The 27,878-nt window shown below is 43.2% G+C and overlaps 1 protein-coding gene across 6 annotated transcripts in view; it reads right to left on the reverse strand.

The window, feature by feature from the left end:
- PAQR5 (progestin and adipoQ receptor family member 5) overlaps window positions 1-27,878 on the reverse strand; it is an 87,033-nt gene that overhangs the window by 28,967 nt on the left and 30,188 nt on the right. For 5 of the 6 annotated variants that reach the window (XM_024747523.1, XM_024747526.1, XM_024747525.1 and 2 more), the window contains exon 2: window positions 15,784-15,950. The exons of the other annotated variant lie outside the window; for it this stretch is intronic. In XM_024747523.1, coding sequence (XP_024603291.1) covers window positions 15,784-15,834 — 51 coding nt within the window. In that variant the 5' untranslated portion in view covers window positions 15,835-15,950. The remainder of the gene's footprint in view (window positions 1-15,783; window positions 15,951-27,878) is intronic. 6 annotated transcript variants of the gene reach the window in all.

Here is a 27,878-nt window from a genome sequence, read left to right on the forward strand (position 1 = left end):
GTGGCGCACGGGCTTAGCTGCTCCGCAGTATATGGGATCTTCCCGGACCAGGGCTCGAACCTGCGGCCCCTGCACTGGCGGGGGGGGTCTCAACCCCTGCCCCCCCCGGGGAGGCCCCTTTTTTTTTTTTTTTTTATTAAAGCATTGGCCTCTTGTTAAAATGCAAGGACTCCAGAAAGGAGCAATTGTTATTAATTATTCACTGCTTCATGTGAATAAGTTCAGCAGATCCCGTATAGCAGGAGATCTTACGACAAGGGGCCTATGGAGCCCTGGGCATGTGAGGGTGACACACAGGGAGGAAGCAGGGCGGGGCTGCAGGACAGCTCAGATGCAGTGACAGCCACAGCTGGACGGTGGATGGACGGGACCCAGAGCAGGGAGGAGTCTCCCACATTTTGTCCACGGTGACTCAGGATATGACTACTGTCCTTCTCTCTTTGGACCCTGCATTCTGGGAGGCAAGAGAGGATGCTGATAGAGTCAAAAGCCAGAGGGGAACAGAGGAGCTGGGAAGTCCACAAACTAGACAACTTGACCACAGTGAAGAATCTAGCCCCAGACCTGGGGAGAATGCCTTACCACCAAGGCCAGGGTTGGGCGCAGATTAAAAGAACCTGCTTCCCTCTGACCGGCTATCCTGACGCCAGACATGGGGGTAGGATTTTAAGCAGCCCCTCCAAAAAAAAAAAAAAAAGGAAGATGCATAAAGGATGGATAAAAGAAAGGGAGCCCCTCTGTCTCAGAAAAGTGATTCTGCCTCTGAGCCCCTCCAAGCACAGGAAGGGAGACACGTTCTCTCCATTGTCCGGCTCCAGCCTTAGCAAAGCACTTTGCATAGAATAGATCCTTACAGGATGCACGCTACATAAAATCTGAACAGCAAAACACTTGAAAACAATTTTGCGTTCGTGCCTAGTTTGACCCCCAAAGGCAAACTGTGGTCACGGCCTTAATACTCCGTAGCTGGGCCTCATTTGTAAGCGGCCCAAAGTTAGCAGGCGCTGGCATATTTGCACAGCAGAATTGATTTCCTCCCAGGTTGCAGGCTGGACAATTTAGAATGAAACGAAATCAAACTGCGTGTGGCCTATAATTTAGGAGCGAGAACCCCCAGGCAGCCAGATGGAAGGGCAAGGGCACGTCAGCGGGTTTTTCTCTTACTGCCTGTCACGAACTCGGCTTTCAAGAACAGCCCTGTGCCCCTGCCAGCTGATGCCTGAAATTCCACTGTGACCATTTTAAACCCTTGGTTTTTCCAGCTATTACACTGCAAATCACCTGGGGAAAATAATCAGGCATTCTGGCTAGCGGTAAATAAGAGAGGATTTTGATGGCAGGCAAAGCACAGAGGCTGTCAGAGCGGGGTCAGCAGGTCTGCAGCTATCTCCGGCTTCCCAGCCCAGGCTCCTGCCTCAGCATCGTGCTGTCACCTCCCTGTCCAGAATCTGTAGTTCATCACAGAAGAGGAGGTGCCCTTTAGGTACGTTAAGATGAACCCAAAGACACAGGCATGAAAAGCAAGGGAGGGGACAGTGAGAGACCAGCGAGGAGTCTGGTGAGGTGCTGGTAGGCAGAGGCATGGATAGAATGGGGAGGAAGAGAGCAGGCCACAAATTGCTGTATCGAGTATAACCAGTCATTTAGTGAGTATCTGCCACGTGCCTGACACTGGGTCGGACACCAAGCCACTGTCTCATGCAGGACGGACCATGCTTGGTCCTGATAAAAGAGAACACTTAGGTTCTCAATCTAAAACACATAAAACATCAATGGTATACAACCCACATGCAATTACTAGAACTGAAAGTTGGCTGAATTAATAGCCAACCATTGTTGGTATTAAGCAATTACAGATAAAGGTCAATTTAGAACACTGGGGTGATGTTCTTTAAAAAATACGTGTCTAATATTCAGTCAAGCATAACGATGCTTTCCATACGTGCAGGACAATATTTATACAAGATGATGGCAAACTTCTTCTGGCCGAACATGTAAGATGGATACAAAGTAGTGAAACAAATGATCACTGTATCTAGGATGGAGGATCTGAAGGATATTAGTACTTTAATGAGCAATAAAGTGAAAAAAACAAAGACACATAGGATGTTTTTAAAAAGTAAATGTTACTCAGTACAGGTAGGTGTGCCAGGGTGAGATGCCCCCACTGAATCACGAACATTATACGGAGTGTTGATCCGCAGAAGAAGAAAGTGACCAAGTTGAAACAATGGAGCATTCCATCAGTTTTACTTTATTATAATAATACAGCCTTTGATTTAAGAACTAGAAAAAGAATCTTAAAATTTAGGCATTGATTTAAAAATCTGCCATGGGCAAGCTTGTGATAATATGATTTGAGAGTCTGTGGTAGGCAAAATAATTGCCTCTCAAGGATGTCCATGTCCTAATCGCCAGAACCTGTAAATATGTTAGGTTACACGGCCAAGGGGAATTAAGGTCATGGGATGGTATTAAAGTTGCTAATCAGCTAACCTTAAAATAGGGAGATTATCTTGATTATCCGGGTAGGCCTAATGTAATCACGAGGGTTCTTAAAAGTGGAAGAGAGAGGACTTCCCTGGTGGCGCAGTGGTTAAGAATCCGCCTGCCAATGCAGGGGACACGGGTTCGTAGCCCTGGTCCGGGAAGATCCCACATGCCATGGAGCAACTAACCCGTGCGCCACAACTACTGAGCCTGCGCTCTAGAGCCCGCGAGCCACAGCTACTGAAGCTGGCGCGCCTAGAGCCCGTGCTCCGCAACAAGAGAAGCCACCGCAATAAGAAGCCCGCGCACCGCAACGAAGAGTAGCCCCTGCTCACCGCAACTAGAGAAAGCCCGCGCACAGCAACGAAGACCCAACGCAGCCAAAAATAAATAAATAAAATAAATAATTTTTTTTTAAAAACCTTTAAAAGTGGAAGGGAGAGGTAGAAGGGGATGTGACTATGAAGAAGGGTTGAGAGATGCAACATTGCTGGCTCTGCAGATGGAAGGAGTGGGCCAGGAGCCAAGGACTGTAGGTGGCTGCCAGAAGCTGGAAAAGGCAACAGGTTCTCCCCAGAGAGCCTCCATCGACACTTTGATTTTAGCCTAGTGAGACCCATGTGAGATTTCTAACCTACAGAACTGTAAGTTAATCAATTTATCTTCTTTTTTAAGCCATCAGATTTGTGGTAATTTGTTATGGCAAAAACAGAAAACTAATACAAGGTCAGGATATGTCCAAAAATCCAAAAGCATTCTTAGAGCTGGAGATGGCAGCACATGCTTTCAATTTCTTACTAGGAGAATTGATGCCTTCCTTTGGAACAATTCAAAGATTATATATGACATCCACAGAATCTTCCCCAATATGGGATAACTTCCTGAAACACATATCAAATTTGATCACAAACTACTCTTATTCTTGCAATGGGAATGCCAAATAAATATCATTAAACACTTAGGTAAAATGTAGGCAAGATGCAAGATGACTGAAAGAAATCAGTGAAACAACAGAAGGTCCTCAAATACAGAGCAAATCCCATCTTTGGTGGGAAATGACATTAGGTTTGAACCTGAGCTGTCCACAGATATATGTTATGGGATGTTGTTAGCAAAAGCCTACAAAAAAAAAAAAAAATCTAGTTTGGCTATTTCACTTTTAAAGGGATTAAAAATGCGTATTTATTATTTTAAATATGTCTAGGACTTTTCTAAACTAAAGGAGCCACACATGAAATATGCAACAAAAATGATATTCCAATAAAATAAAATTCAAATAAGGAAACAAAGATGTCTGCGGACTATGAAAGAGAAGGTTCACATACAAACAATCCTGCAATTGATTCCAACAGAAATTATTTTTCTGGCCATTGCAGACTGAGGTATAATTTTTTTTTTTTTTTTTGCCATTCTATCAGCTTTTGCTTTGTGTATGTTGAAGCTCTTTTGTGAGGTTTATTCTCATTTATAATTGTTATGTCTTACTGATAAATCGACTATTTTGTGTGTATGTGTGTGTGTGTGTGGTACGCGGGCCTCTCACTGTTGTGGCCTCTCCCGTTCCGGAGCATAGGCTCCGGACACGCAGGCTCAGCGGCCATGGCTCACGGGCCCAGCCACTCCGCGGCATGTGGGATCTTCCCAGACCGGGGCACGAACCCGTGTCCCCTGCATCGGCAGGCGGACTCTCAACCACTGCGCCAGCAGGGAAGCCCTGAGGTATAATTTTGACTGAGCAAGATGCTATTTTGTTTTCTTTATATTTTTTTCTTGGAAAAAGAAAAATCAAGTAAATACTATATGGATCTGGATATTGTTTTAAGAAAGTGAAAACAGCAACATAAAAGATGATGATCCATATGAAATTAAAATATTTAATAATTTTCCCACTTAATTCTATCATACGAAACCTCATTACAATGTCTGAACTTGGTATGTAAATTTTATACTCATTCCTGATTCTAAATGTGGCTTTAAGAATATTTTTTGATAATTCCAGTTGCTCTGCCTCAGCAGAACTGAATAAAAACTCAACAGAAGTTTCTCCCAAATGAAATTAATCAAAATTAAAAAAAAAAATCTAAGAACTACAGTGATTCAAGAATAATGGTCTATTTTGACATCACTGTTAACAGAACACAAATTATGTGATAATGTTGATTACAACATCTCAAAATTTTGCTGAAATGAAGGCAAGAAAAATAAATTTTATAGAATAAACATGTAAATTTATGAATTATGTATGTTATGCCCATCTAAACATCACTCATCCATCAACATTATATCCAGACATGTGCGATAATAATTAAGTTTAGCTGTCTTTGACATTTCGTTGGCGTTAGCTATACAAAAATCGGAGCTTTACATATTGTTTTTTGTCATTATGAAGGAATATTTGTCAAGGTAGAATTTATATAGCTATGAGCTTCATTTGTGACTTTTACATATTTAGGCATATGGTCTGTGGCCTCTATTTGTTCTCCTGATTCAGATCCAGCACATGGCAGGGGCAGACCCAATTTTATTTGCTCATCATGATAGCACTGAAAGGTAGGGATTGTCAAGCCCATTTTACAGATAAGGAAACTGAAGCTCGGTGAGATGGAGCTTCATCTGCTATTTCATAAGAAATAGCAGAACCAAAATGCAACTCCTAGTTTGTTAGATTGAAAAGCCCAGGATGCTTCACTGCACCCAGCCTGGTGGAACCAAGGATTGCTACAAATATTTCATGGATGTACTAGATGTTATGCAAGTTTTCAGAAGGAAGGGATCACTGGACCCATGTGATGCAGGAAGGACCTGGAAGAATAGCTGGGGAACATCTGGTTCTGGCAGAATGATGGTCAATTAGATGTCATGAAGGATCCTTCCAACGAAAACAATTCAAATGCTGGATGAAGCCTGCATTCTACGCTGGATAAATCTATCAGCAAGATGGCACAAAAGCAAGGAGGTCACAAAACCCTCAAAACAAAGGGAAACCAGGAACCCTGGGAGGTACGCTGCTTTCGCCATCAGAGTTTCTGCTGCCAGTATTTGCAAATGAGAGATGAAATCCAAGGCCCATCAAAGGCAGGGAATCTAATAGGAGACCTCATCAATAAAGCTAGGACTTTCAAAATAAGTGAATGTAAAATAAATCCTACCAGACAGAACAATACGATTACAAAAGTTGTCTCTCTGAAAAAAAATCTCTCTCAAGAATTCAGAGCCATCAGTTCATCTTCACAGGGGTTTGTGGTCCAAATCCACACTACCACTGTGGTCCAAGAACTCTCAAGTGGAAAATTTAAAGTGGTTACAAATAGATAGAGGTCAAAGTTCTGTAGTTCCCTCAGGTAAGCAACGAAACAAGTGCAAATCCTCTCTGAAGGATTTCTACGTTAAAACAAGCACGCACACACCCAGAAACAAAATGCCATGAATGAGAAACAGCAAAAAATAGGAGATAGCAGAAAGAGAGATCAAAGAACAGATACTGAAATGTAAAATAACTGTGTTCAATATGTTTAAAGAAAGAGCTTCAAAATATGAACGATAAGCAAGCAGATTTGAAAAGAACCTAATATAACTTTCAGAAATTAAAAAAAATAATTGAAATAAAAAGTCACTGAAAGGATACATAGCAGACTAGACCAAGCTGACAAGGAAATTAGTCAACTGAAAGTAGATCCGAAGAAAGTATCCAGGATGCGGTCCAGAGAGATTAAGAGACGGAAGATGTGAAAAAGCAAACAAGAGACATAACGAATATTTCTCTAGAAGGAAAAAATATAATGGTTCTGATGTGATATCTGAAGAGTTAACTGGTAAATGTCTAGAACTGTTGCAAGTCACCAGTCCTCAGATCCAAGAAGTTAAGTGAGGCATGGTAGAGACAGTTGGTGCTCACCAAGTATCACATGTGCTTTCTTACATTTCTCAGACTGTCTGGTCGCTAGGTTGCGGCCATGTTGACTATTTCTGGTTAAAGTTAATTCCAAGCCAGGGCAGTTGGAGAACAATGCCTTCTTGTAGGAGACGTCATGATGGACTGGGGATGCAGCTCTTGCCCTTTTCAGAACTGAGCCACTATCCATCTCTGGGAATCACTTTTGGCCAAAGGCTGCTACCTTGACCATATTATGCTCACTGTACAGGGGCAGCACATACCCACTAAGGATGGATACAAAGTCCTGGCCTTCTTTTCTCATTGGGGACAACTCTGAAGGGTCAACCCCACTCCAGAGCTCCCTGGGTGGTCAGCAGAGGCCTCTGATGCAACTTCTCCTTCTATCCAAGCCTGCTTCCCCCACTTCCTTACAGGTGTTCCTGAGAACACTCCCTCATGAACTCCTTGCACGTACATCTTTGTCTCAGAGCCTGTTTCTGGGAAACCCAACCTAAGACACCTCTCTCTCTTCCTCTTCTGTGGCGACCTAGAAGGCCACATGTTCCAGATGAAGCAGCTATAAGGTGGCAGACCTTCCATCTGCCTGGGCCCTTCACAGTTCCTCACTGACCACTTAGCTATGTAATGTGAGGGTGAAATAAACCTTCGCTCTGTTAAGTCACTGAGCTATCTGGGGTAATGTTTGAACTCAGCATAGCCTAGCCCTTCCTGCTTCCTACAATTATTCATGTAAAGACAGCTGAAGTAACCATTAAGCTGATGAATTCAGAGAATATTTCTAGCATATTAATTATAAAACAAGGGCAGGAGAAAACAGCATGTTCAAAAGGAAAAAGAAAAGAAGAATGTAAAGCTCAATTCAAAGAGCGCAGGAAGGGAAGGGCAACAGGGGAAACAGGACAAATAGAAAGCACATAAGATGATCAAAATAAATGCAAATATTTCAATACTCATTATAAATATAAACAGACTAAACCGTCCCTTTAAATGACAAATATTGTCAATCTAGATGAAACCCAACTATGTGCCATTTACATGAGACACAACTAAAATATAAGGACTGGGAGAGATTATAAGTCAAAGTAAGGAAAGAAATAAACCAGACACATAACGAAAACAACAAAACTGGAGTCACTGTACAACTATCAGACAGATGCTAAGACAAAAAGCATTACTAGATATAAAGAGAATCACTTTTTTTTTTTTTGCGGTACGCAGGCCTCTCACTGTTGTGGCCTCTCCCGTTGCGGAGCACAGGCTCCGGACGCGCAGGCTCAGCGGCCATGGCTCACGGGCCCAGCCGCTCCGCGGCATGTGCGATCTTCCCGGAGCGGGGCACGAACCCGCGTCCCCTGCATCGGCAGGCGGACTCTCAACCACTGCGCCACCAGGGAAGCCCCAAGAGAATCCTTTTTTAGAAATGATAAGAACTTTACTTCACCGGAAAGATACAATTACAAACTTGGATGGACCTAAAAAAAACACAGGCTCAAAATATATAAAGCAAAAATTGACTTACCTACAAGGAGTAATTCACAAATCTGACACCATTAGGAAAGATTTTTAACACATTTCAATTATGGATACCTTGAGCAATCGTTAAGTTGCATAAAAAAATCAAAATGGAAGTTAGAAATTAATTAGAACTGCATATGTGGACTGCAGTTAAAGCAATACTTAGAGAGAAATATATATATATCTAATTGCTTACATTACAATGGTAGAGTGATTAACTTACGAAGTTAGAGCAGTAACAGCAAAATAAACCCAGGGTAGAAAGAAAATAATAAAAATAACAAAAAGACATTAAGATATAAAATACACAATGGAGAGGCTCCACAAAGCCCAAATCATCTTCTTTTCAATTTTTTTTTTAAAAAGACAAACTGACAAGATTAACCAAGAAGAGAACAGAAAAACAAAAATGACATATTCATGTCAATAGACACAGAAAAAGCATGTCACAAGATCCAATATCCTTTCATGACAAGAGAATACTCAACAAAATAGTAATAGGACTTCTTTAAACCAACAAAGGCCATCTACGAGAAACCCACAGCTAACATACTTAATGGAATGCTTTTCCCCTATGAGCAGGATGTCTGCTCTCACCACTTCTATGCAGCATTGTAGTGAAGATTCTAGCTAGGTCAACTGGACAAGAAAAAGAAATAAAAAGCATCTAGATTAAAAGGAAGAAGCAAAACTATCTCTATTTGCAGATGACATGATCTTACATACAGGAATTCCTAAAGGATCCAATAAAACACTACTAGAACTAATAAATTAGTTCAGCAAGCATGCAGGATATAAGATAAATATACAAAACTCAGTTTTCTATATTCTAGCAATAACAATCTGAAATGAATTTAAGAAAACAATTCCACTTACAACAGTATCAAAAACAATAAAATACTTAGAAATAAATTTAACAAATCATTTTAATGGTGCAAGACTTGTATACTGAAAACTACAAAACATCACTGAAAGAAATTAAAGAATAACTAGACAAATGAAAAGACAGCCCATATTCATGGGTTTAATTTACTTAATATAACTAAGATGGTAATGCCCCGAAAATTGATCAACAGATTCAGTACAACCCCTCTCAAAATCCTGCCTGGTTTTTTTGTTGGTCTGTCTGTTTGCAGAAATCGACAAATAGATTTTAAAATTCATAAGGAAATGCAAGGGACCCTGAACAGCCAAACAATCTTGAAAAAGAAGATCAAGGTTAAAGGACTTACACTTCCCAATTTCAAAACTCATTACAAAGCACAGTAATCAAGACAATGTGGTACTGACATAAGAAGAGACAAACAGATCAATGGAAGAGAACTGAGAATCCAGAAATAAACCCTCACATTTATAGTCAATCAATTTTCAATAAAGGTGTCAAGATACTTCAATGAAAAAATAATGAATAGTCTTTCCAATAAATGGTGCTGGGACTGCTTGATACCCACATGAAAAAAAGAAAAGAATAAAGTTGGACCCCTATTTCACATCACATGCAATAACTAATGCAAAAAAAATGGATCATAGACTTAAATTTTAGGGATAAAACTCTTAGAAGAAAATATAGGAGTAAATCTTCATGACCTTGGATCAGCCAAAGGTTTTTTTGCTATAACATCAAAAGCACAAGCAAAAAAAGAAAAATAATAGATAATATTAAATTTTAAAACTTTTGTGCTTCCAAGGATACCATCAATAACATGAAAATGCAACACACAGAATGGTAGAAAACATTTTCAAACCATGTATCTGATAAGGGACTTGTATCAAAAATATATAAAGAACACTTACCACTCAACAACAAAAAGACAAATGACCCAACTTAAAAATTGGCCAAAGACTTGAGTAGACATTTCTCCGAAGAAGATATACAAATGGCCAATAAGCACATGAAAAGATGCTCAACATAACTAATCTTTAGGGAAATTCAAATCAAAACTACAATGAGATATCACCTCATATCCATTAGGATGGCTACTATAAAAAAAAAAAAAACAGAAAGCAACAAGTGTTGGTGAAGATGTGGAGAAACTGGAACACTTGTGCACTGTTGGTGGGAATGTAAAATGGTACAGCCACTGTGGAAAGCAACAGCGTGGTTCTTCAAAAAACAATTTTTTTTTAATGGCCAAATGATCCAGCAATTCCACTTCTGGGTACATACCCAAAAGGATTGAAAGCAGGGTCTTGAAGGGATATCTCTACACCTATGTTCATAGCAGCATTATTCACAAAAGCTAAAACATACAAGCAACCTAGTACTTATTGATGGATGAATGGATAAGCAAAATGTGGTATGTACATACAATGGAATATTATTCAGCCTTTTTAAACGAAGGAAATTCTGGTATATGCTGTAATATGGATAAACCTTGAAGACATTATGCTAGGTAAAATAAATGTCACAAAAAGACAAATATTATATAATTCCACTTATATGAAGTACTTAAAGTAGTCAAATCGTAAAGACAAAAAGTATTAATGGTGGTTGTCAGAGGCTGGGGTAGGGGAAAATGGGGAGTTCTTATTTAATGGGTACAGAGTTTCAGTTTTTTAAGATAAAAAGAATGGAGATGAATGATGGTGATGGTTGCCAAACAAGGTAAATGTAATTAATACCACAGAACTGTGCACTTTGAAATGGTTAAGATGGTAAATTTTATGTTAAGTATATTTTGCCACAATAAAAATAAAAGTTAAGCATAGAGTTACCATGTGACCCAGCAATTCCACTCCTAGGTGTGTACCTAGGGGAATTGAAAATACGGCCACACAAAAACTTGTACACAGGGCTTCCCTGGTGGAGCAGCGGTTGAGAGTCCACCTGCCGATGCAGGGGACATGGGTTCGTGCCCCAGTCTGGGAAGATCCCACATGCCGCAGAGCGGCTGGGCCCATGAGCCATGGTCGCTGAGCCTGCGCGTCCGGAGCCTGTGCTCTGCAACGGGAGAGGCCGCAGCAGTGAGAGGCCCGCGTACCGCAAAAAAAAAAAAAAAAAAAAAAAAAAAAAACTTATACACAGATGTTCATAGCATTACTCATAATAACCAAAAATTGGAAACAACTTAAGTGTCCATCAATTGAAGAATGAATAAACAAACTGGTATATCCATAAATGGAATATTATTCAACCATAAAAACAAATGAAGTACTAATCCATGCTACAGCACAGATGAACCTTGAGAACACTATGCGAAGTGAAAGAAGGCATTCACAACAGGCCACCTACTGCATGACCCCATTTATATGAAATATTCAGAAGAGGCAAATCCGTAGAGGCAAAGTAAATTAGTGGTTGCCATAGGCCTGCGAGTGGGGGCAGTGGGAAATGTCTGCTAATTGGTACAGAGTTTCTTTCTGCGGTGTTAACAATGTCCTAAAATTCAATTTGACGATGGTTTTGTACAACGTACTTTGTGTGTGTCAACATACTAAAACCCACTGAGCTATATACTCTTAAAGGGAGAATTTTATGGTATGTGAATTATATTTCAACAAAACTGTTATAAAAAGAACTTTCTACAGAGAAAATGCAGCTGTAGCATCGAGTTGCTCCTCGCACAATTCCGCAGTCTGTCACTCACGTAGACTAAGAGATAAACGATGCTCCCTCGGGTGGGCAACATGGTGGCCCTGCTCAGACAATTTTCCAGGTAAATTCTACCAAGCTGTCAGGAATGTATAATTCTAATATTATACAAATATTACATATATTTTCCATAGAATAAATAGGTAACACTCTCCAACTCATTTGTGGTTGGCACCATCTTAATCCCCAATCCAGGGGAGGGCAGTATAAGAAGGAAAATTTTCAGGCCAATTCAATAAATAGATTTAAGGATCCTAGACAAACTATCAGCTGATTTCAGCGATAGATTAAAAAGATACTCCATCGTGACCAAGTAATATTTAAATGCAAGGTTGGGGACTTCCCTGGCGGTCCAGTGGTTAAGACTCCACACTTCCACTGCAGGGGGCACAGATTCCATCCCTGGTCAGGGAATTAAGATCCCGCATGCTGCGCGGTGCGGCCAAAATAAATAAATGAATAAAAAGAATAAATAAAATAAATAAATAAATGCAAGGTTGGTTTAACATTAGTAAATCAATCAATGTAATTCACCACATTAATAACTTAAGTGAATCATATATGGCCATCTCAAAAGATATACTGATAGAAAAAAGAATTTATTACTGATTAGAGGGGAAAAAAAAATCCTAGGAAACTAGGGATAGAAAGGAATATTCTTAACCTGATAAAGGTTATTTATACACATACACACACACACACACAAACACACACACACACACCCATACACACAGAAAGAGCTAACATTATATTAAATGATGAAATGTTGAAAGCATTCATTTGGGTTAAAATCAAGAACAATACAAAAAGCCTGCAATCATGACTCCCTTTCGTAAGCTCCCAGGTATTCTCGTGGTGGTGATCCAAGCGCCCACTTTGAGAAATTCTCGGCTGGAGAAACCAGTTGCCTATTGAGATGGCTTCCTGTTTCAGGTGCCCAAGCCCACCTACCCAACACCACTCCCAGCCACTGATCTGGCTCTGCTTCTGTTCCTTCATAATTATCCCACTACTCTATTTCATTTTTCTTGGATCTTCACAATAGCTCTGTGAGACAGATATTATCTCCATTTCACAGATAAGGAAACTGAGGCTCGGAGAGGTTACACGTCTTGTCCAAATTCCCACAGTAAGCGGCAGAGCTCCAGTGCCAGGCTGGGAAATGCTTTGTAGCACCTCTGGAATCTTCCTGCCTGTGCCCCTAAATTAAGGCTTCCAGGACAATACGGTGAGTTTACCTGTAGCCTGGGGGCCAAGGCTACCGTTAACAAAAGATTCTCAATTTGACACAAAATACCCTTGTTTCCTGGCCAAGTGTCATGCCATGTTCCATATTAACTTGCTGTCTAGACTTCCCTGTTTGTCTCTAGGTTGGGTCTGTGTAGGAATCAACACCTAGATATTTATTCCATTCCTTGAGCTGTTTGTTCACATCTTTCACAACTCCCTAATGTACCCAGGTCTGTTATTAGACACAGGGAGACTTGAAATTGTGAGGCATGTACCCAAGTCCTACCTTCTACGGGAAGGGAGAACTGTCCTTTCCTGTGAGTAGTCCATTAGGAGGAATGCACCAGAATTAGAACCCTGAAGATGCCAAGAGGCCGTGCCCCACTCTCCTCTGATGGGTGAGGCTCAGAGAGGGTAGGGAAGTGGCCCAGGCCACACAGCTGGTTGATGTATGAAGGGAAAGGTGGCCATATAGGGCAGCCTGCAGAGGTGCCAACCAACAGCTGAAGGGGCTCAGGGAAGGGAGAGGGCACCTGCAGCTCCACGGAGAAGGAGGCCAGAAAGGCGGATGGAGGGGCAAGGGAGGTAAGCCTTCTTCAAACAGAGATCAAGAGAAGTGAATGTCCAATCTGGTGGGAAGTCTAGAGAGAGCACCAGTGTGGCTGGAGAAGAGGGTTTACAGATGAAAAACAGTGGGGGAGGTGGGTAGGGGTTGGGCCTGTGAATATCAGGCAGGGAGCTGGGGTGGGAGTCTGTGGGAGGGGCTGCTTAACGTCTCCTCCCAACACACTCCACCCCTCCAAGTGCACAGTGCACAGGAGAGCTGATAATAATAATAACGGCCAACATTACTGACTTCACCATATGCCAGGCACTTCCCATAGGTTACCTCATTTAATCTTTACCATTACCTGAGGAAGAGATTCTAGCACCACCCCATTTTACAGATGCAGAAACTGAGGTAGGGAGACTAAGGGCACTCTGCCCAAGGTCATTCTGCAGACCAAGTACTGGAACCCACAGAGCCCACCAAAAGTAAACTTAATATTTCTATGAAGTCTCCTATTTTAAATACTCATGAAAATTATGCATTCACTCCTTAATATGTTTGCATCTGTTTGAATGTTTTAAAAATGCCTTTCCCCCTCCCCCACTAAATCCTCAAATAAAACTACCCTCCAGGCAGGCAGAGCCACTGTGTTTCCTCTGTGGCCACATGAAACTTGGGCATGATGCTGGGAAACCCAGGAGCCCAAGGAAGGTTCTGAAGTAAACGGATGTGAGGTGTGATGTTGGTTCTCTGCCTCTGACTGGTACCATTTTACTAAAAAGAAAACTGTCATCTCCATCATTTATGAAAAACCGGACAGAGAAGACACATCAATCTTCAGCCCTCAGAGGCGGTCCGGTCCTCACCCTCAGAACCCCCATACATTCAGAATCCTAGCAGTTTACCCAAGGTTCCCAGTGAGACCATCCTCTCTCCTTCACTTCTTTCCTGGGCACAGTCTCTGAACCCAACCTTGACCAAAACTCCCAGGGAGATATCCGAGGAGATACCCATAATCCCCGCCCCAAGAGTTCCCACACCTGCCCCCTGATTTCCCAGCTCCAGGCCTTTACTCATGCTATTTCTTCACTTGGAGTGCTCTCCTCGCCCCCCAAATTCTACCCATCCTCAAACCCAATCTTACAGATCGCCCCCTTTGTGGAGACATCCCTGATTGCCTCCTCCCCCATGATGGAAGTGACCAATCCCTCTTCTGAACCCATCTGTCCCTCTCTGAGCACACACCCTAATCCACTTTGCAACGGAAGTGCTCCTGAACAGTTTTAAATCTTCCCAACCAACACAGAGCCCCTTAAGGGCAGGATTTGTACGTGATTCTTCTCTGGGCCCCACACAGAGTCACACCTTGCACATAGTAGGCAGTCAATAAAAATGTCACGAGTGAATGAATCAAAAGATCACCGTGTCCCCGCTAATCACAGCCACTAGTTCTCTGTGAGTAGGACCAACCGGGGCAGGGCACCAGGAAGAGATGTCTACAGCCTTGTGAGAACAGAGGTGGGCCGCCTGCCCAACAGCATTGTGGGAACCTGGTCTCATTTCCAGTGTGTCTGTTACCTGCCGCATCCTCATCTCTGCCCTTCAACAGCTCCGCATCCTTCTGATTCTCCCCCGATGCCATCTTGCTGGCATCACCTAGCCGCGCAGGCTTTCAGGAAGAGGGTTTTGTGGTTTGTCTCCTCTTAACCTTCCATTCATGATGCTGAGATCATTTGGGATTTATTTTTCTGGGGAAAGTCGTAAGGGCTTGGCGGTCGGCTGGGTGGAAAGGAGATCTCCCCTCCCTCCCTGACATCCTCCAGATGAAACATCCACGAAACAACAGTTATTCTTGTTCAAAGAGGAAGGAAACATAACACCGAAACAAGGGTGTAATGAGATGACGTTTACTTTGCAAGGGAAGGAGGAGGTGCACCGCTGGCACAGCTCACAAGCAGCATGACCTCACCTAAGGCTTATTAAAAACGCAGATTATCAATGCATCCCCGGTGTTTTGGGGTAGCTGCCCTTGGGCACCCAGGCACAGGCGGATCAATAACTCTCTTCATCACCTCAACACACACCTGGCCTGGGCCTCCTGCAAAGGATGAGAACAGCCACAAAGCCACACTCTGAGGTGACTCTGCCCCTGGCCTGCTTTCAAGCACCCACAGGAGCGTCCTTAAAAAACTGTCACTCAGACAAGGGCTGCTAGCTTCACCTCTGTAGCTTGAATCCGTAGTCTCAACAATGACTCTGCTTCGGGAAAAAATACGGATGTCACAGGGAAGGGCTACAACTGAAACGGTTTTAGGATCACTTCCGTTTCCAGGTTTGGTGTAGGTGAGGGAAACAGGAGGCTCGAATTCCCCAGAGGGAGTCTGGGAGGGGCTCCTTGAAGAGAGTGGGTGTACACAGAGCAGACTGGTTGAAGACATAGCAGTCGCCATGTTGCAGAGGCCAAGCCCTAGTCCCAGCCTGGAACTCAACCACCGGAACGACAGCACGTACCTGGGGCACCTGTTCTATGCTGAACAGCCTGGGGAGCTTCAGGCTCAGCATCTTGAAGCCGAGCTGGGAAGACTGGTGGGTGACAGCCGGTCCCTGTCACCAGGCCTCGCTCAAAGTTCTGACATGGCTCCGGATGCCTCTGGCCAGCCGGTGTCCGAGCTGCTTCACTGAAAGAATACAGCGTGAAGAACTCCAGTGAGTGTCAGCCTAACTCCAGCTGGATCAAGACTGTCAGACTGTTTACCTAAGGGACATACCCTTGCTTGTGATGGCAAAATAACCAGGCTTCCTTAAAAACAATAGTGAAACTCTCAGACTGCTGAGTCATTCACTCCGAGAGTGATAGAGGGAGGTACTTAAATCATAATAGGGCAATCATAAAATTACAGCAGCTGGAAAGGGCCGTAGAGGTCACCCAATGCCCTCATGTTGCACAAGAGGATCAGAGGGGTGGAGTAACTTCCTCAAGGTCACACAGCTCGGGGAGAGCTGGGGCTGCTCCCTCTCCCTGCATCAGGTGCTACACCTGGACAGACAGTGTGATCCCGGGTCCGAGTCCATCAAGCGCTGTGCTCCAGATCACCCAAAGAGATGCAGCACTTCCACAAGGCTGGCTGGAGCGTGGTTGCCCTAAGACACACCGAAGGACCAGACCAGGTAAATCCGAGGCACTCTGAATCAGAGCAACAGGGCTGCTTAAATGCAGGATTCAGACTGTTTAATAATCTGTGAGTCATGTAAACTAGAGGAACCCAAAGCCCTCAGGGCAGGCCCAAGACACTGAAAAATACTAGCTCGGTTCCGCAAAGAAAGAGCAGAGCTAGGAGTTTACCATAGTCCGTGCCTCACCTACTCCCCAAATCTGCCACCCCCTCAGAGCCCCACGGGCGGGTTCTGTCCCTGCCTCCCAAGGCCCCAAGACCTTGCCTGTACCTCTCCTACAGCAGCAGCATCCACATCTGCCTGCAGGCAAAGCTACCGGCCTAGGCCTTGTCTCCCCTGCACCCCCATGCGCCCCAACGGGGGAGGGCCCTCCCGAGATGGTTGGAAACGCAGGGTGTGTGCCTGGCTCATCCCAGGCCTTCAGCAAATGCTTGTTTAATGATGCAATGGTGTTCATCCTTTGAACGTAAAGTGATTTTTTTGTTTTTGTGGTTTGTTTATACTTTTGCTTTTTATTATAGTTCTTTAGGTCCTATATATTATTATCTGGAACTATGTAGCAAAATACAATATAGTTATGTTTCATCGCAAATATGCATCTTTATGGCGTAAGCAATCATTCATAATAGTCAAAAGGTGGAAATGAGAGGGATAGAGAAGGATAATTAAATAGTTTAGAAATCCCACTAGGGGATTAAAGACAGGGAGGAAGGGAGTTTGGGAGACTGTTGTAAACTAAGGACCACTCAAGAAAAGAATCCAGTAACCTAGCAACAGTCAGCACAGCCTTGAAGGAAGACCAGGTGCATCCGAGCGCCAGACACACTCAAGCCACAAACCCTGATAGTTACAACACAAGACAATAGACATGGGGTCTGAGTCTTGTTACATGAAGTCAGGGAGTTAATGGTCCTTAAAGAGTAGCATCTCTGCATGTAACCAAGACAGGAATATAGGTGAAAGGGGAAAGAAACTGAGATGAATTACTATATTTAGTATATGTTACCACTCTTTTGCTAACATACATATGATTTAAATAGTGCCATGACAGTCCCGGTTAAACCATGTAGGGTCAAAGGAGGAACTAATGATGTAAGCCTTGACATCTGCCCAAGAATGAGGAAGAAGGTGGTCTTCTCCCCTCCCTACTTTTGCTTTGATTATAAAAATGTATCCCTCTTTCTTCTCGGGGCTGTGCTCCGTTGCCTGCCCGCTTGTCTCTCTCACAAACATCTTATGCTAATAAACTCACCCTGTGCCCGTTGCTTTGCCTCACGCTGAATTCTTTGTGCAATGAGACAAAAGAACCTGAGCTTCAGTAAGTCCTGACACCAGGTGAGCCGTTTCAATTAAAAGCCAGTGGGTTCGAGACCCCTCCTAAGTCAGAGCTCGTGGGCTCAGGTCCCAATCCGAGGCGAGGCTGGGTTACCATTCAAGAAGGAGTGCTTCAGAAACAACCCAAGTGTCCACCAGCAGGTGAACAGACTAGCAAATAAGCAAAATGCAGTCTACACATACAATGGAACATTACTCAGTCTTCCAAAGGAATGAAGTTCTCATGCACGCTACAACATGGATGAAAACTTGAAAACATTATGCCAGGTGAAACAAGGCAGGCACAAAAGGCCAAATGTTGTGTGATTCCAGTTATGTGAGGGGCCTGGAACAGGCAAGTTCAAAGAGACAGAATAGAGGCTGGTGGGGGAGGGAGGAACGGGGGCTGTTGTTTAAGGGGTACAGAGTTTCTGTTTGGGAGGATAAAAAGTTCTGGAAATGGGTAGTGGTGATGGTTGCTCACTCCTGTAAACGTAAAATGCACTTAAAAATGATAAATTTTATGTTGTGTATATTTTACCACAATAAAAAAAGTTTAAAAATATTTCTGAATGTGTTCATTGCAGCTCTATTTACAATAGCCCGGAGATGGAAACAACCTAAGTGTCCAACTGAATGCAAAATAATATAGAAAATAATTTTTTAAAGCACATGTACATTTTACCCAGGTTAAAAAATAGAAGTTGATACTTTGCAAACCAATGAACAACACTGATGTAAGTGGGCCTGGCACGCCTTGGTCCTCCTGGTTTTCTGATCTAAATCACCAAGACACTTTCACTCCCAGATGTACCACTAATTCACCTGGTGGCAGGATGAGAGGCAACGGTCTGGTACCAGGGGAGACTCAGGCACATCAGAAAAACCTCTAGCAATAGCGGGACCAAGGTTGGGTTTCCACGGACTTGCCCACCTTGGTCCCCTGGTTCTCCCTGGATTTCAATGTCATGGGCAAGAAAAAGGAAAGAAATGGTCCCTACTCTCACAGCACACACCATCCAGGAAGGATGACCCGACAAAACATACAAAAGGAGGGTAATACTTAGCAGTATACGATTCACACACTTCATTCAACCAGTGTGTCTGGCATTTTCATCATGTGACGAATAAGGTTAAGGGCTCAATGTAGAGCTGATTACACCCTGTGAGCTGCAGCAGCTGGAGGGAAAAGGAGAATTTAACTGAAATAAAACTTGCATAGGTTTGTGACACACAGAATGGAGGAAAACAGGTGTCCTCCATACCATTGTATTCCTATGTTGTACAGGAAAACATTTTTAAAAAGACGAAAAGACAGTCCTTGTCCCCAAGAAGTGTATAAAGGAAAAGATGAGACAGATATGCACCCAACTAACCAAGACAAGTCACCCTCGAAGGACAGGAACCCTCACCCACTCTGTGCCAAGCCTGTGCTGGTCACCTTGCCTGCCCACCTGGTCTCCTTCACCTTCACCACTCCGTCTCAGGAATTAAGGCAGAGCAGTTAAGGGCCTCGGGGCTGGATTCAAGCCACATGGGTTTAAAGACTGGTTTGCCATTTCCTGTGCAATTCCAGGCAAGGAACTTAACTCCTTGTGCCTTAGTTTTCCCATCTGTGAAATGGAAATAACAGCAGTTACTTTCTGCATAGCGTGGTGGCTATGACTAAAAGAGACAGCCTACGTGAAGGGCCTGCCATAAAGTAAAGATCCAACAAACGCTTGCTATTAATCATTTTCAGATATGAAACTGATTTTATATTTTGCAGGCAGGAAAACCGAGGCGTTGGAAAGTTAGGGGGCTTGCCAAAGATGCTATCATTTGATTTCCGGTTTGCGTGGATGTCTGTGGAGGTTGGTTGGGGTGGGGATGGGGATGCTTCTGGAGTTGTGTTATTTGATCTGAGGACTACAGGCTACGTAGAGAGATTGGAGACTTCGAAACTGCATTCTGTTGGACCCTAAGTTACATTCCAGGGACCACTTTTGTGGGGGTGGACGTTGTACCAGTAACTAGGAGAAACAGAAAGGTTACTTCTACCCCTATTTCAACCAGAAGATGTCTTGGTTGAAATTTTTCTTAATTATAGTAAAAATATAATAACACAAGTCCTCTCTTTGAGAAAGAAAATATAAGAGGCATAAGTTTCCTTTTGAGAGAAGTAACTTTGATTAAGGGGAATTAAGTCCTAGCACAAAGCACTAGGACTTAATTTTTCTTTGCTACTGAGAAAAGATGAAAAATACAGTGTTCACTATGATGTTTATAAACTAGATGCTGAACAATGACCCTCTTTGCCAATTAATCAGGTTGAGACAAAACTCACAGGTAAGACCAAACTTGACGTTGCTGTTTCAACAGGTGGAGATTTCTTGTGTGGTGTTTTTCCACCATTCAAAGAAATAAGGACTCTCCCATTAATACATTGTTATTTTGCATGTAAAATGTAAACTTTTATGTTTGTCAATACTGTGAAACATCCATGGATGATCATGGGCAGTGACTAAAGCATAGCTGATGATTTCTATGTTGTGCCCATTGTTAATCATTTCAGATTAACTGCACATAAAATGAACTCACTGGCCTTTTTAGCCATCACAAGCTAAAGTTCTTAATTTCACCAACATTGTAAAAAACCAGAGCGTAATTTCTAGTATTTCAAACTGCAGCTTGGTTTGTTGTCTCTTTTCACAGAGGTCTTAGAAATAAGACTGAATAAAACAAAAGCCTTCAGAGAATTCTGAAATCAAAACACAATGTGAGGGACTTCCCTGGTGGTCCAGTGGCTAAGACTCCGTGCTCCCAATGCAGGGGCCCCGGGTTCGATCCCTGGTCAGGGAACTAGGTCCCACATGCCACAACTAAGAGTTCGCATGCTGCAATGAAAAGATCCCACATGCCGCAACTAAGACCCAACACAGCCAAATACATAAATAAATATTTTTTAAAATGTACAATGTGAAGCTTTGCTGATATTTCAAGAGTATATTGGTGTTCCATATAGAATTTCATTTAAAAGAGGATCCACAGCTTTAAAATATGTTTTAAAGCAGCTTTTAAAAAAAAAAAGGAAAATGGGCTGTTATACACTTTCAGGGACCTGCCAAGTTCTCCTCATTTACCCCTAAAAAAAAAAAAAAAAGACAAATCACAACAACAAAACCACCACCAGGAGGTTTCAGGCTAGTCCTGGCAGATTTAACCAAGGGAAATTAACAAGAGGTGAAATTTGCACCTGACTTCTTATCTGTTTCAGGCTAGTGCGCTATCCATATTCCTGGACCCTCCCCCAGTAAACTTTAGCCTACACACTGTGTATCCCAGGCCTTAAAGGACATGGCCAGCAAAACTTATCACCTCCCGAATGAATATGTTTACATATTAGGTGGCTGAATATAAACTGATGGGCTGTTTCCCCAATGAGAGGGTCCAAAAATACATACAACTTCTAGGGATGCAAATGGCACACACTCTCTTTATCACATTAATTTATTAATTTAGTTAGACGTACCTATTTAGAATCCCTTACCATATCCAACATAGTATTAATTTAATTTTATTTATTTATTTTAATAAATTTATTTATTTTAGCTGCGTTGGGTCTTCGTTGCTGTGTGCAGGCTTTTTCTAGTTGCGGTGAGCGGGGGTTACTCTTCATTGTGGTATGAGGGCTTCTCATTGCAGTGGCTTCTCTTGTTGCGGAGCTCGGGCTCTAGGCGCGCGGGCTTCAGTAGTTGTGGCTCGTGGACTCTAGAGCACAGGCTTAGTAGTTGTGGAGCGTGGGCTTAGTTGCTCTGCGGCATGTGGGATCTTCCCGGAGCAGGGCTCGAACCCGTGTCCCCTGCATTGGCAGGCAGATTCTTAACCACCGCACCACCAGGGAAATCCCAGTATTAATTTTAAAATATTGTTTTTCCACTCCTAGTTCATAGAAATGTGTGTTCACAATCTCTGCATGCATCTTTGACAACAGTATCTTCATAACACAGCCACTTTTTGGAGTCACCTAACACAGTTTAAGTAACATATTCTCGGGCTTCCCTGGTGGCACAGTGGTTGAGAGTTTGCCTGCCGATGCAGGGGACACGGGTTCGTTCCCCGGTCCGCGAAGATCCCACATGCCGCGGAGCGGCTGCACCCGTGAGCTATGGCCGCTGAGCCTGCGCGTCCGGAGCCTGTTGCCCCGCAACGGGAGAGGCCACAACAGTGAGAGGCCCGAGTACCGCAAAAAAAAAAAAAATCGCATTTCCATCTAAGTTATTCGAAAGCTACACTTTTTGAAGCTGTGTTTAATGCTATTGCTAAAAATGTACCCCAAGTCACAAGTATTCATTTGCTATTATGACACTGTGGGCAATCTGCTTTCAAACACTTCACACAGTGTGATGTGAAAATGTTAGTCTTAACCCATACCCCTGGGGTGGTGGTTCATTAGCGTTTGAAAGACAAACCTTAAGTTTACATTCCAGAGGCCACAACTTTGGTTCAGTTGGAGTTATTTTTGATCAACACTAGAGGGTTTACTAATTAGCCAGATGGATGCTGTCTCATTGGAGAAATGAGTGGAATTAGAGAAATGTACACCGATGAGAAGTGTTGCCCAGGCACCCTCCCTCCTGCATGAGCAGAGGGTGCCCCAAAGTGGCTCCCCCTCTGAATGAGCCCAGATGAGCCTTACCAGGAGGACTCTGGGCTTGAACCCATAAGAAGTTCAGCTGACACATGCCACCAGACAGCTGTCACATCAGCTCACATGAACGTTCAAGAAAGGTGCTTAAGAGCCCCTAAGAGGGTAGGTTGCAAGGACTTCTGCCAACAAAACAGGTCATCTTAATGTTTTTGTGCCCGCTTGCTGGAAAATATTTGTATGGGGGGAGGGGGCAGGGAGGTGGGACTCAGCCTGAGACTCCCACTGTGCTGCGCCACCTGCCGGTCAGGTTGGGGGTCCTCTAGCCCTCACGGACCTCGAAGTACTCACAGTGCCTGAGACTGTATTTCCAGGAACTTCACATGTGCTCGGCTGGAAGTCACACCACCACTTTGTGTACCACCAAGACCGAAAAAAAACTGTGGCCAATTATAATCATGAGACAGCGTTGACTGGAAATGAATCCTGATTTCAGAGCTGTTTTAATGTTTTAAAAAAAAATGTGCCAGACCCACTACTCTGGTTTTTACAGAGATCATTAAAAGCTCCTTTACAACAAAATCAGTACTTGCAAATGGAAGACCAGATTCCTGGGAATAAATCTCAATCTGTATTACATTTTTTGTCCTTCTCTCTTTTTAAATTGATTGTGTATGTCAGGTGTCTTCTGAAAGGATCCCAAACAAGCATTGACGGCGAGAGTTTCAGGTGACCGTGACTTCCTTCAAGCAGCCCATACAGCCCATTGTTCAGCATACAGGAACAGAGTGACCCTAAATAGGAAGAACTCTGGATGGACCCAGCTCCCTCTTTTCTGAAAAATGTTATGTTGGAAAATATAAAATTCCTTGCCGGGCATACATAGCAAAGGCAAAGAATGCTGTTTGGAAGGGAATCTCTCCATTGCTTGCTTTTAGAAAACTACAAGCATGAGATCAGGAAGCTCCTGAGAAGCCATCTCGTTCAAATTACCAACAGATGCGTGGATGTCACCGAGGGCATTTCAGACAAGAGGTCATACATTTGACCCAAAGAAGTGAGGTTACCAGCAGGAGTTCAGGTTCCGTGAGAAACCAGTGGGGAGTAAGTGGAGAGGGGACCAGAGTCACCTTTTGCCCCTACTCATCGGTCCGTCCTAGGCTGGGCGGGCCCCAGAGCTGTCTGAACGCTGACTGGTCCTGATAAGGCCCCAGCTTCCTGGATGTGGCAGGAGGCTGCTAGCTAAGGGGCAGCTGCTGGTGAGGCTCGGGGTCTGAGTCACACTTCAGACCCTCTACCTCCTCCAGGCCTGTCGAGATGTCCTTCATGGTAAACAGAAAACAGCCCTGAGCCCAGGAGGTGACCGGGCAGAGTTTCCATCCCATCCCTGTACCAGAGGACCACCAAAGGTCCCCAATACCACAGAGGACTAACGTGCCCTTGGGGAAGAGGGTGGGAGGCAGAGCCTAGAAGCAGCCCCCACGCCACCTTCAGACGTGAAAATTAAGATCTTTTGAGTATCAAAGGACACTATCGAGAAACCAATAAGAGCCCATCGACAGACGAATGGATAAAGAAGATGTGGAAAAAAAAAAAAAAAAAGAAGATGTGGTACATAAATGCAATGGAATATTGCTCAGCCATGAAAAGGAACGAAACTGGGTCATTTGTACAGACGTGGTTGGACCTAGAGACTCTCATACAGAGTGAAGTAGGTCAGAAAGAGAAAAACAAATACCGTACGCTAACACATACATATGGAATCTAAAAAAGAAAATGGTACCCATGAACCTAGTTTCAGGGCAGGAATAAAGATGTAGACACAGAGAATGGACTTGAGGACATGGGGTGGGAGGGCGAAGCTGGGGCGAAGTGAGAGTAGCATCGACATATATACACTACCAAATGTAAAATAGTTGGCTGGTGGGAAGCAGCCGCATAGCACAGGGAGACCAGCTCGGTGCTTTGAGATGACCTAGAGGGGTGGGATAGGGAGAATGGGAGGGAGATGCAAGAGGGAGGGGATATGCGGACATGTGTATGCATATGGCTGATTCACTTTGTTGTACAACAGAAACTAACACAGTATTGTGAAGCAATTATACTCCAGTAAAGATCTATTAAAGAAAAAAAAGAGAGAAAAACAAATATCATATATTAACACATATATGTGGAATCTAGAAAAATGGTACAGATGAACCGGTTTGCAAGGCAGAAATAGAGACACAGATGTAGAGAACAAACGTATGGACACCAAGGGGACAAAGCAGTGTTGGGGTGGTGGGGGGGGGATGAATTGGGAGATTGGGATTGACATGTATACACTAATATGTACAAAATGGATAACTAATGAGAAAAAATATATTGACAGATAAAAAAAAGAAAGTAATAAGACAGCCCACGGAGTGGGAGAAAATATTTGCAAACCACATATCTGATAAGAGATGAATATCCAGAATATATAAAGAGCTCCTACAGCTCAACAACAACAAAAATCAAACAACCCAGTTCAAAATGACTTGAATAGACCTTTCTCCAAAGAAAATATACAAATGGCCCATAAGTACACAAGCAGATGCTCAGCACCACTAGTCATTAGGAAAATGCAAATCAAAACCAAAATGATACCCATTAGGTTGGCTATTACAAAAAAGAAAGAAAGAAAGAAAGAAAAGAACAAGTGTGGATGAGGATATGGAGAAATTGGAACCATAGTGCATTGCTGATAGCATTATCAAACGGTGTAACTGCTGTGGAAAACAGTATGGTAGTTCTTCAACTGGTTAAACATAGAATTACCATATGATCCAGCAATTCCACTCCTCGGTATATATGCAAAAGAATAGAAAGCAGGGACCAAACAGATGTTTGTACACCCATGTTCACAGCAGCATTAGTTACAATAGTCAAAAGGTAGAGACGATCTAAGTGTCCATCAACAGATGAATGGATAAGCAAGACATGGTATATACATACAACGGAATATTATTCAGCCTCAGAATGGAGTGAAATTCGGACACATGCTACAACATGGATGAACCTTGAAACCATGCTAAGTAAAATAAGCCAGACACCAAAGGACAAATATTGTATGGTTTCACTTATATCTGGTACAAAGTCAAATCCATAGAGAGAGAAAGTAGAATGGTAGTTGCCAGAGGCTAGGGGGAGGAAGGAATGGGGAGTAATTGTTTAATGAGTACAAGAGTTCCTGTTTGGGATGATGAAAAAGTTCTGGAAATGAATAGTGGTGATGGTTGCACAACACTGTGAAAGTACTTTGTGTCACTGAATTGTACACTTAAAAATAGTTAAGGGCTTCCCTGGTGGCGCAGTGGTTGAGAGTCCACCTGCTCATGCAGGGGACGCGGGTTCATGCCCAGGTCCGGGAAGATCCCACATGCCGCGGAGCGGCTGGGCCCGTGAGCCATGGCCGCAGAGCCTGTGCGTCCGGAGCCTGTGCTCCGCAGCGGGAGAGGCCACAACAGTGAGAGGCTCGCACACCGCAAAGAGAAAAAAAAGTTAAAATGTTAAAGTTTATCTTGTGTATATTTTACTGCAATAAAAAGAAGTATATTTTTAAAAAAGCATTGTGAGTTTTATAGTCTGCTCCATAACCTAGTTACGTTTGTATTAATATAAAATTTTATTTTCTCCAAATCTTCCAGAAAAAGTATTATTCATAAATGTACATATTGTCTTAGTCCCTACACGTTGCTATAAAAAAATACCATTACCTGGGTAGCTTATAAACAACGAATATTTATTCCTCACAGTTCTAGAGGCTGGAAGTTCAAGACCAGTGTACCAGCATGGCTGGGCTCTGGTGAAGGCCCTCTTCCGGGTTGCAGACTGCCAACTTCGTGCTGTGTCCTCACATGGCAGAAGGGGCAAGGGGGCTCTCTTGGGCCTCTTTTATAAGGGCACTAAATCCATTCATGAAGGCTCTGCCTAATTACCTCCCAAATGCCCCACCTCCTAATACCAACACACTAGCGTTAGGATTCTAACATATGAATTCTGGGGGGATGTAAATATTCAGACCATAGCATGCATACACACACATATACATAGAGAGGAATTATATACAACTTACTGCTGCAAAATCCCTCCTTCTTTGAGAAGCACAGACTAGTACAACCACCCTTAATCCTATCCTATTGATAAAGACCCCAGATAGGAAATGACTTGTCTGAGGTCACTCAGCGTCGGCTTGGCAAGGTCAGGATGAAACGAGGTCTGTAATGAACAGTGGGAACATATACATAGATGGACAACAGGATTTGAAAGATCAGCAGTCCCAGTGCCAGTTCCGAAACCCACCACAGGGAGAGAAGAACCAAATCCCAGGAGAGTGAGCGCGTCTCTCCTTAGCTGGATGACTTGTACCTGAACTCCAGCCTGCCCACAGCCAGGGGTCACATGCCCACCTCAGCAAAATACACACAACTTCCAGATAGCTCGCTGGTAATTGAAACCACGATTACCGGGTCTGTTAATGCAGTGTTCTCCAAACTGAAGGTCACAACCTGTCAGTAGATCATAAAATCAATTTCGTGGATCATGACTAGCATTTAAAAATAGAATAGTTTGGGGCTTCCCTGGTGGCGCAGTGGTTGAGCGTCCGCCTGCCGATGCAGGGGACGCGGGTTCGTGCCCCGGTCCGGGAAGATCCCACATGCCGCGGAGCGGCTGGGCCCGTGAGCCACACAGCCGCTGAGCCTGCGCGTCCGGAGACTGTGCTCTACAACGGGAGAGGCCACAACAGTGAGAGGCCCGCGTACCGCAAAGAAAAAAAAAAAAAAAATAGAATAGTTTGCAAAATAAAAGAACAGAAAATATCAGCGTACTGCATACGGTACAGATAAGTATCTTCTTGTAATATTTCTGTTATGTATGTGATGTATATTTGTGGTATTACATATGACCATATGTGTGTACTGGGTTGTAACATAAAAGGTATTTCTTTTTTTTTCCTAATTATTTTTTCCAGCTTTATTGAGGTATAATTAACAATTAACAATTATATATATTTAAGGTGTAGAGCTTGATTCGCTCTACATACTTATCATGAAATAATCACCACAGTAAAGCTAATTAACATATCCATCACCTCACAGTTACCATATATTTTTTTCTGATGTAAACACTTACGCGATCTCCCCTCTTAGCAAATTTCAAGTGTACAATGCTGTATTGTTAACTACAGTCTCAGTATTGCACGGTAGAGATCCAGAATTTATTCATCTTGCATAACTGAACATTTGTAGCCCTTGACAAACACATCCTCATGTCTTCTCTCCACCGCCCAGCCCAGCCCCAAAGGTACTTCTTGAAGGTCACAGTCAAAACACTTTCTAATGTCACAAGTCACCTGTACTGATTTTGGGGAGCTATGGCTTTTTTTTCATCTAGAGTCACACACACCGTGACGTGTCCATGGAGTTTAGAGGGGACCAAGGCTGCCAGGTATCTAGACAGAAGAACGGCT

This window comes from Neophocaena asiaeorientalis, unplaced genomic scaffold, assembly GCF_003031525.2.
Source record: "Neophocaena asiaeorientalis asiaeorientalis breed wild unplaced genomic scaffold, Neophocaena_asiaeorientalis_V1.1 scaffold591, whole genome shotgun sequence".
Classification (NCBI taxonomy): domain Eukaryota; kingdom Metazoa; phylum Chordata; class Mammalia; order Artiodactyla; family Phocoenidae; genus Neophocaena; species Neophocaena asiaeorientalis.